At 39.8% G+C, this 10,636-nt stretch overlaps 1 protein-coding gene across 2 annotated transcripts; it reads left to right on the plus strand.

Annotated features, from left to right (window-relative positions):
- Positions 1–4,333: 4,333 nt before the first annotated feature.
- On the plus strand, positions 4,334–8,198 carry mrpl28 (mitochondrial ribosomal protein L28). Of its 2 annotated transcripts, none has more exons than XM_080007543.1 (6): positions 4,334–4,473; positions 4,765–5,083; positions 5,577–5,729; positions 5,815–5,949; positions 6,962–7,048; positions 7,649–8,198. In XM_080007543.1, the coding sequence occupies exons 2-6, from the start codon at positions 4,799–4,801 to the stop codon at positions 7,742–7,744; spliced, it is 756 nt and encodes a 251-aa protein (XP_079863669.1). In that variant the 5' UTR covers positions 4,334–4,473; positions 4,765–4,798; the 3' UTR covers positions 7,745–8,198. The 2 variants fall into 2 exon arrangements, with proteins under 2 accessions (XP_079863669.1, XP_079863670.1); XM_080007544.1 differs by having other exon boundaries at positions 4,427–4,473; positions 4,768–5,083.
- The last annotated feature ends 2,438 nt before the right edge of the window (positions 8,199–10,636 follow it).

The raw sequence follows: 10,636 nt of genomic DNA on the forward strand, positions 1-10,636 counted from the left end.
TTTATATTAAAATACATTTTAAACTTCATGAATATTATTAAAATATTTAAAAATAACTATATAACATTGTATCCTTATCTTATAAACTCTACCGCTGGAGTGTTTGATGCCTTAGATTTTACATTGTTATTATTTAGTAGACACTTGTCCAAAAAGACTTCCTATTATTCATACACCATATATATATTGAATATATAATTTCATTAATATAATATTATATATATATATATATATAATTTCATGAATATAATATATATATGTATGATTTCATACATTATATATATATATATATATATATATTTATAAATTATAAATGATATATATTTGGTTCAGGGATGACCTGCGATGACCTGTGAAGACTCCGCCTTCAGTTTTCGAATAGCCAATAAAAAAATGTTATCATGTTCGGGATATTCTCGCTTCTAGTTGTTTCGTTCAATTGTTATTTCAAACTAGACGTCATACTGTTTGTACAACATTGTTTTGTTTTGACGCTTCGTGAACTCAGTGTATGTTATGTAAAAAAAAAAAAAAAAAAATTGACGACAAAAATATAAACCATGACCGCGATAAGCATGCAAGACCTGCACCTTTATATATCAGTCAACTTCCTGGTGGTGGTGCCCGGATGAGCTTCGGTGGTCCGGTGTGCAGGCTTCAAACCTGTAGCTGCCTAGCGGCAGAGTGGTTCAATTCCACCTTTCGGGCGATGTTTTGTTATTATGCGGTTGGTTCAGTGCATTATTCTTATTCCACGGAAAATAATCGAGTACATTTTTTAACTGTCATGACATTTTTTTGTCTTTACTGTATTTACTATTTGCTTTGCAATACAGTATATATTGTTACGTTATACATATTTTATTCCCTACCCCGGTACAAACGATATATTTACAGATTATTTTTCATTTATTGTGCATTGCCATTTCTTCCAATTTTAACTATTTTTATTGTATTATTGTCGCCCATTGTTTTAATGTGAGCTGCAGCAAAGCCGTCATTTCCCTCCCGGGGTTGAATGAAAGTGTTGATTTATTTTAGTTTTATATTTTTGTAGCGATTGTCGACGCGACGGACTCGGAAACGCAAAGCCTTGACTGGCGTTTAACAGCACCAATCAGAAATAAGAGATTCTCCGCAGCCAATCACACTACGCGGAAGAAGGGGGGCGTGCCCTATAAATCCGGAAGTGTGGAGTTTTGGAGCGCGTCCTTGATTGCGAGGTAACGTGGGGAGAACAACATGTATTTAATAAATACCAATAAATAATTACTTTACAAACTCTTTGTTTCGGCGTGTACTTAGATATTATATTTAAATAACAGGAGGTTGTATAATGCACGATCTTAACTACTGGGATTTGCCTGTGTGATCGTGGTCGCCTGTTCATATTCTGTATCAGCGTGTTAAGACATTATTATTATTATTATTATTATTATTATTATTATTATTATTATTATTATTATTATTATTATTATTATTATTATCATTATTATTATTATTATTCAGGGTCCAGGCCGCAGGCTGCAGGGGGATGTGTCTGCGGCGAACACATCTGGTACCTAGGAGCCTCTAGTCCAACTGAAACGTTTACGTGGATTTTTTTATTATTATTTTTTTTTTATATTAAAATACATTTTAAACTTCATGAATATTATTGAAATATTTAAAAATAACAATATAACATTTTATCCTTCTCATAAAACACACTCTACCGCTGGAGTGTTTGATGCCTTCGATTTTACATTGTTATTATTTAGTAGAAACTTGTCCCAATAGAAAAAAGAAAAGATTATTCATACACCATATATATATATATATATATATATATATATATATATATATATATATATATATATATATATATATATATATATAATTTCATACATATTATATATATGATTTCATACATTTTATATATTCACACGCACGCGCGCACGCACACAAACACACACACACACGCACACAGTTCACGGATGACCTGCGATGACCTGTGAAGACTCCGCCTTCAGTTCTCAAATAGCCAATAACAAAATGTTATCTTGCATGTTGGGGAAATTCTCGCTTCCAGTGGTTTTATTCGGTGGTTATTTTAAACTGGACGTTATACTATTTGTACAGTATAGATTTGTTTTGACGCTTTGTGAATTCAATATATTTTGTGTTAAAAAACGAAATGATGACAAAAATGTGAACCATGACCGTACACGCATGCAAGACCTGCACCTTTATATATCAGTCAACTTCCTTGATAATCTGCCCGGATGAGCTTCGGTGGTCCGGTGTGCAGGCTTCAAACCTGTAGCTGCCTAGCGGCAGAGTGGTTCAATTCCACCTTTCGGGCGATGATTATTCCACAAAAAAAATCGAATACCATTTTTAACTGTCTTGACACTTTTTGTCTTTACTGTCTTTACTATTAATTTGTGCTTTGCAATACTGTATATATTATGTTATAAATGTATTATTCTCCACCCTGGTACAAGGGATATGTGTACAGATATATTCACAGATTATTGTTTATTTATTGTGCATTGCAATTTCTTCCAATTTTTACTGTTATTATTTTGCTGTTATTAATTTTAATTGTACTCTTTATTATTTTTCCATGTTAAGACGTTATTATTATTATTATTATTATTATTGTTGTTGTTATTATTATTATTATTATTATTATTATTATTATTATTATTATTATTATGTTGTAATTATTAAGGGTCCAGTCCGCAGGCTGCAGCGGGGTTTGTCTGTGACGATCTGGCAGCCGAACACATCTGGTACCTTAGGAGCATGGACGGACCATTGGCTGAGCATCCGGTCCGGACCACAAGGACCGCTCCACGGACAGCTCGGTGACTGGTCCGGACCACTATCTTCAGCGCCCCTAGTGGTAGTAACCAGGAGTAATTGGCTGGCCGTGCTAACCGTCCAGCGCATTGGGAACAATAGGAAACCCATGCCAAAGCTAATGCTAGCTCGTTAGCCCTCTAGTCTAACTGAAACGTTCACGTGGAAATTCATATTTGTTTAACGTTCAAATTGCATACATATTATTAAATTACGATTATCAAAAAAAAAAGTTCATTTAATATTATAGGTATTTTCTTATTTAAAATCTAATAATTGCGATATGACCAGAGATGACAAGATCAGATATTTAAAAAAAAACAACAAAAAACATACGTAAGTATCTGATTCTATCAGACAATAATATATAATATTTTTATTAAAGTAGATGTGAATGTGTGACATCTCAGAGGCTTTTGAACAAGTGCACTACCTCAAGATGATTATTGTTTTCATGAATGTAAAAAGTTTCAATTATTATTCCTCATGTTTACTACAGTCATTCCGCTGTTCTCTGCTACGAGCAATGGAAAAAAGTACCTTGTCATGTTATAGCCTTGTTAAAGTGATCTTTAGATAAGAATAGAACATGTTATAGATATAAATACAACTACCGCTGGAGTGTTTGATGCCTTCGATTTTACATTATGTAATATTTTAGGAGACACTTGTCCAAAGGACTTCAAATTATTTCTACACCATATATATATATTTATTTATACACACACACACACACACACACACGTGCTGTATATGTAAATAAATGACATTATATATTTGGTTCAGGGATGACCTGTGAAGACTCCGCCTTCAGTTCTCAAATAGCCAGTAACAAAATGTTATCTTGCATGTTGGGGAAATTCCCGCTTCCAGTGGTTTTATTCGGTGGTTATTTTAAACTGGACGTTCTACTATTTGCACAGTCCAGATTTGTTTTGACGCTTTGTGGAATTTAATACATTTTGTGTTTAAAAAAAAAAACGAAACGGTCACAAAAATGTGAACCATGACCGTACACCCATGCAAGACCTGCACCTTTATATATCAGTCAACTTCCTTGAACATCTGCCCGGATGAGCTTCGGTGGTCCGGTGTGCAGGCTTCAAACCTGTAGCTGCCTAGCGGCAGAGTGGTTCAATTCCACCTTTCGGGCGACGCTTTGTGGTTCTAAGTGCATGTTCTTTTCCCACAAAACGTTCCAATGCATCGTCTACCTGTCATAGCGCTTCTCGTCTTTGCCGTCTTCGTTTATGTTTTGTAATACTGTATATATGAAGTTATGAACGTTGTATTCTCTACCCTGGTGCAGACGATATATGTACAGATATGTTCACAGATTATTTCGCCGTTATTCCAATTTTCACTCTTATCATCTTACGTTATTACCAATTGTTTTCAGGTGAGACGCAGCAAAGCCGTAGTTTCCCTCCCGGGGGTTAAATGACGAACGTTTCTTTTAGAAATTGTCGACGCGACGGACCCGGAAACGCAAAGCCTTGACTGGCGTTTACCAGCGCCAATCAGAAATAACAAATCCTCTCCAGCCAATCACACTTCGCGAAAAAGCCGGGGCGTGCCCTATAAACCCGGAAGTGTGGAGTGTTGGAGCATGTCCTTGATTGCGAGGTAACGGGGAGAACAACGTGTGTTTAATAAATACTAATAAATAACTACTTTGCGAATTCTTTGTTTCGGCGTGTACATAGATATTATATTTAAATAACATGACGTTGTATAATGCATGATCTTAACTACTGGGGTTTGCCTATGTGGTCGTGTGAGAGTGGTCGCCTGTTCATATTCTGTATCAGCGTGTTAAGACGTTACTACAATTATTATTATTAGTAGTAGTAGTAGGAGTACTAGTAGTAGTAGTAATAAAAAAAAATTCTAACAGGTCGGTTTGATTCTTTCCAGCAGGTAGGCGTCTTCCCAACAAGAAGCAATAATCATGCCTCTTCATAAGTACCCCCCAAAGATCTGGGAAGCCCTGAAACTCAAGCAGGGCATTTATGCCCGTCTTCCCGAACACTACCTCAAGTCCCTTGAGCAGAAGGAGCCCAGCCCGGTCCACTGGAGGGCCTTGGGGGTCAAGTACAGGGCCAACGCCAAGACGGGTCACAAGGAGAGGGTCCAGGACGTGCCCATTCCCATCTTTTACCCTCCACAGTCCCAGGATGGTCTCTGGGGAGGAGAGGGATGGGTGTCAGGATTCAGATATGCAAACAATGACAAAGTGAGGATCCAGAAATGTAGCTGTCCTTTTAAAATTATTGTCGGTTGATAAACCAACAAAATTGTGAGCCAAAAAAATACCCTGGTACAAATCTTAAAGGCACTGTCTTAAGCGAAAGTACATTGTTTGACACTGTTTGGACCTGGTTCAGAATATTCCTATATTATGAAACTGCATCAAGTTCTACATGAGGGTCACTATCACTAGTATTTGTATCCTTCGATCAGTGTTATTCATTTCACAAGTACGATGCTAAATGTGACTTGAATGCTGCGTCAATGACATCTCATTCTAGTTTAGGTCTGATAATCAAGGAATCACAGAAGCTTCTCAGCAAATGCGCTGAACTTATCCTCAAGCCTTATCAGTTCTCTTCCATTTTATGTTATAAGAGTATTGTCACTAGCGACATCGCAGCTCCTTATTAATAAATTAAGTTGTTGTTTTTGTTTGATCTTAAACCTGGTTCAACTGTTTGTTTATTTTTCTTTAGCTGTGTCCGCGCCTGAAAAAAGTGTGGAAACCACAGTTGTTTAACAGAGAGCTCTACAGCGAGATCCTCGACCACAAGCTCAGCATCATGGTCACAGCTCGCACCCTGGACCTCATCGACGCCGCCTACGGATTGGACTTCTACATCTTGAAAGTAAGGGAAGGCATCCGTGAGTTATACCTTTTCACTTCCTTCACGATTGTTTCCAAAAGACCATGTCCTCTGTCTACTCCATCAGACGCCAAAAGAAGACCTGAACTCCAAGCTAGGAATGGAGCTGAAACGAGCGATGCTGCTGCGCCTGGTTCGCTGGGACACGGAGCTCTACCCTCAGGACCCTGTCAAGAGAGAGAAGGTCTACAACAAATATAAGGTGTGTGCTTGCGTGCGTGCGTGTGTGAGCTTTATCAAGTACAAAGTAACTTTTTGTGAACAGGGTTATTACCAGGCCCTTGAGGCGCTTAAATTCCATCCTCAGAAATGCAAGCACTGGAATACCTTGAAAATAGCCCCTTTTGTGCTGAAGTGCTTGAAAAGTCCCTGAAAAGAAACACAATAATTGAAAACCTGTGATATATTCTAAATTTAATCCAGCATGGTTGGAAATAGGCTCTTATAATGGTCGATGACAGGGGTTAGCATGGAGATTCTGACCGGTCTGCGGCTACAGAGCCCCACACACAGCAAGCTGCGATGCACTGTGTGTTCTGACACCTTTCTATCTATATCTATATCTATATTCTTCTATGATAATAGAATAATTAAGTTTTTCAGCAATTTGTGCTACAGTAGCTCTACTGTGGGATCGGACCAGACGGGCTAGACTTCACTCTCCACGTGCATCAATGAGCCTTGGGCGTCCATGACCCTGTCGCCGTTTCATCGCTTGTCCTTCCTTGGACCACTTTTGGTAGTTTCTAAGCACTGCATACTGGGAACACCCCACAAGACCTGCTGTTTTGGAGATGCTCTGACCCAGTCGTCTAGCCATCACAATTTGGCCCTTGTCAAAGTGGCTCAGGTCCTTACGCTTGCCCAATTTTCCTGCTTCCAACACATCAACTTCAAGAACTGACTGTTCACTTGTTGCCTAATATATCCCACCCCTTTGCAGCTTCATTGGAACGAGATGAACAATGTTAAAATATATTGTTACAATTCAATACAATTCACAAAGCGTCAAAACAAATCTATACTGTACGAATAGTATAACGTCTAATTTAAAATAACCATTATTTATCATATTTTAGATCTGAAGGCAGAGTCTTCACAGGTCATCGCAGGTCATCCCTGAACCAAATATATAATATCATTTATTTATATATACTGTGTGTGTGTGTGTGTGTGTGTCTTTCTTTTTTCCTCCCTCTGTTGGACGTGAGCAGCAGTTTCAGATCCCCGAGGAGGAGGCAGAGTGGGTGGGTCTGAGTCTGGAGGAGGCCGTTGAGAAACAGAGACTGCTTGAACACAAGGTAAACCTTCGACAAGTTCAACGCTTCTAAGTCCCTTCAGCAACGTAAAGATGCCCACATACGAAAGATAATATATACTACTTAAACATACTTTTCTGGTTAGTTAATCTATAGAAGCTGTAAATAATCAGCATTTATATTTCACAAATAAATCATATTTAAAAAGTTTAAAACATCACTGTGTAAAAGGAACACTTATTTAATCTCCGTCTACCAATCACTCCGGGAAAATAATAACTACAGTATATTGACTTCCAAGTTGAGAAACAGTAGCCTGGGAACCAGACGAATCTGCAGCTCATGTTTTATTTGCGCTGCAGAGTATGTCTGGCCACCCTCCCGTTCAAACACATTTCCACCCGACCTTACCAGGGTCGGGCCAATCACAACCCGTTATCTACTACAGTATGTGGCGGGTCTAATACGATGACGGTGCGGCCTAGAAGCGGGTGAGGCGCTGTACAACCAAGATGGCGGCCGCCAATGTGGAACAGTCGGTGGAATCCGCTATCGAGACCGTAATGCTGTCATTGTATCTATCATGAAATACAAAAATACATGTGTATTTGAATACGTTTGGTTTTTGCCGTTGTGTTGCAGGAGCCAGAGCCTTTATTCAAGAGCTTAGTGGACGAGCTGGTGAAGGAGCTGACCATCCAAAAGCTTTCTGAGCCACAGCTCGTGGAGAAGAAGTGACGGCCCAACTGAGTGAGCTGCAGCTTTCTCTCACACACACACACACACACACACACACACACACACACACACACACACACACACACACACACACACACACACACACACACACACACACACACACACACACACACACACACACACACACACACACACACACACACACACACACACACACACACACACACAGAGGAGATGATGTTCAGTGACAGTGCGTTTCTGGTAAAACCGCCGGAATCAATTTGAGTTCCAGCCACTGGGCAGCAACACTGGCAGGTGGTACAGAAGACGAGACCACGTTGTACTTTTGTTTATTTATTTTTTGTAGTATTGTCTCCTTCATTTGCAAGGCCTCCTTGTGACCCATTTCAACCAGTCTGTGTACATATTCCTTGAAAATTTGTATGAATATTGAATGAATATTAAATTAATAAAATCAAACTTTTTTTGAAAACACTCTTTCTGCTCATCCATCACTGAGCATTGTTTTTTTTTTCGTTTGTTTTTTTTTCCTTCCATAAAATCACTGGTAGTCTTGATGACATTTTAGTAAAAAGTGTTCTCAGATATAGAATTGACTGAAGGGGAGGACCTGCAAAAAATATCAGTAAATGGTTACGTTTTAATGATCCTGCCAATCCTGTTCTGCTACCGAAATGCAGCAAATTCAACACATTTACAATTATCCGATTGACTGATAATTGTAATTTGTATCAGCGATTGATCAGCTGTTGAGTTGAACAATGAGACATGTGAACAGGTAGTTTCCGATCAAGGAAAGGTTATTTTGAATGATAGCGAACATTAAGCCTATGATTTCCTAAATCTCAGTATTTAAATCAAGCTCTCTATATACAGTAGAAGCAGCTTTGGTAATTGTAATACATTTGGGGGCAGTGTATCAAAGTAACCCTGTCCTACTAGTTTCTCTGCAACTTGGCTTTTTGACATGGCTTCATTCTTTGCAGGACGTTGTCACAATATCATTTATGCCCTCGCACTCATTTTCACAATCAAAAGGCGTTCCATTCGTTTATGTTCTGATTGGCAAACAACGTACCAGTGGGAAACCCCTGGGCGGGGGATCTTCTTTCACAGCTTTGCTTTTACTTTCAGTGCGCTGGGGGCCACGTATGTATTTCTGTGGTCTTGGATTATGGCCAGATAACGGTTGGACGGAGAGTCCCTACTCCTCTGGGGACTCCCGTGGATGTAAATAAAAAATAAAAAAATTCTGTACCGCAAGAGAAGTTTTATATCTGTATGAGGTTAATTCATGAAGAATATTCCTAAGTGACTGCACAAATCGTCTGTATGTGTCCATCATCTTACTCTGATTCTCTTACAGACGGCGTTTAGATTGAAACTCTAACATGTACTGTAGGGTCTGAAATAAAGAACCCCCCCCCCCCCCCCCCCTTCTCTTTAACAAGTATTTATAAAAGGAACATCTTCCACTACGCTGAAAAAGGCTTTTATTTACACCCGTGTGGCCTCTCACTGTGGACCCCGGGGCTCCATGGCCTGCTAGCGTAAAGCTAATGCTCATGGAACCAAACTCCAAGCGGTCAAACAAACGAGACGGTTCCTTTTTGTTCCGGGGCGTCCGTGTCATGAGTGCACGGTCACAAAGCCGCTTTTCAATCCAGGTGTTTATTCCCAAAAAGGCGTTCTATCCCGCACTCCGGGCTTCTAGCTAAGCGTATTTCACCGCCGATGCTCCGATTCCGACCGGTGTTTATATAGTGTTAGGGGGAGGGGCCACGCCAAGTATGACCGCTCTACATCATCGAGTCATGATTTAGCCCAACCCAAAAAGATCCACGGTGAGAAACGGTTTAACGGCCTTACTCCCAATTCGGTACTTACACGTCCAGTTTTTCACGTTTTCAGCAATTACTTTCCGACATGTATAATGTGTTTAGAAACAAACCACTGAATTCACTTTACACTGATTTTAATATAGTCATCTAACAAGCTGAGGAATGGAGAAATTGTGTGCCTTGTACGTTTCCGCAATTATGAGTCAAGGTCTTTCTGCTATGTTAATAATTCATATTCATATAATATTTGCATGTTTAATGATAAACAGCTGTGTTAATTACAAACCAAAGGGACGTTAACATTTAATAAGAGAGAAAGTTGACCCGTTTGCTTCCCACCAACAAGTCACTTTCTAACGGGCAAACTGTCCCCGAAGCAGGAAAAGTAGTTGAGGGTGACTGTGTTGGCTCACGGGCGGACGTCCCCCATTAAGGTCGACCTTTCCTTTCGGTCAAGGTGAACGTCGTTTGAATCACGGTTCCGCTGCCGCCGGACTCCCTCGTCCTATCAATATTTAACAAACACCTCTGTGAGACACACTGCTGCGGTTCAAAGTGACGCTAACCTCGCCCAAGAGGAAAGGTTCCCTTAGGGCTGCACACTCAACTACCGTTCCTGTTTCGGGACAGTTACTTTTGGTATTGGTAGATTTCATGAGCAGGCATTTTGAGTGAGTAGGCGTGGCGGTTGTACTCCACAACAAACACTTGGTGAAGAAAGTACTAATGAGTAATAACCGAACAATGCTGAGCAAAGGCGGAGCAGAGGCTGGAATGAGTATTGAGAGATTATATTTAAGTAGAAGTGTATAGTATAGTAGAATAATATAGTACCGGATTACAAGTCAGTTAACCCGAGGATGCCGCAAACTGAAAATGTGGTCCATACATGTCCACGCGAGTGCTGGGATAATGGGAAACACATTGATTTACAGGAAGTCGCTGCTGAGCGGTGCGTGTGCAACAGAGCAGAACTCTTGGAAACCCGCCCAGCGCGGGGTTTCCCAGCGGCCTTGAGAAAACACATTTATATTGTTGGCCAACAAAAGGCGAAAGTCCAAGTCGGAGA

Source organism: Zeus faber, assembly GCF_960531495.2.
Source record: "Zeus faber genome assembly, chromosome: 9".
Taxonomy (NCBI): Eukaryota; Metazoa; Chordata; class Actinopteri; order Zeiformes; family Zeidae; genus Zeus; species Zeus faber.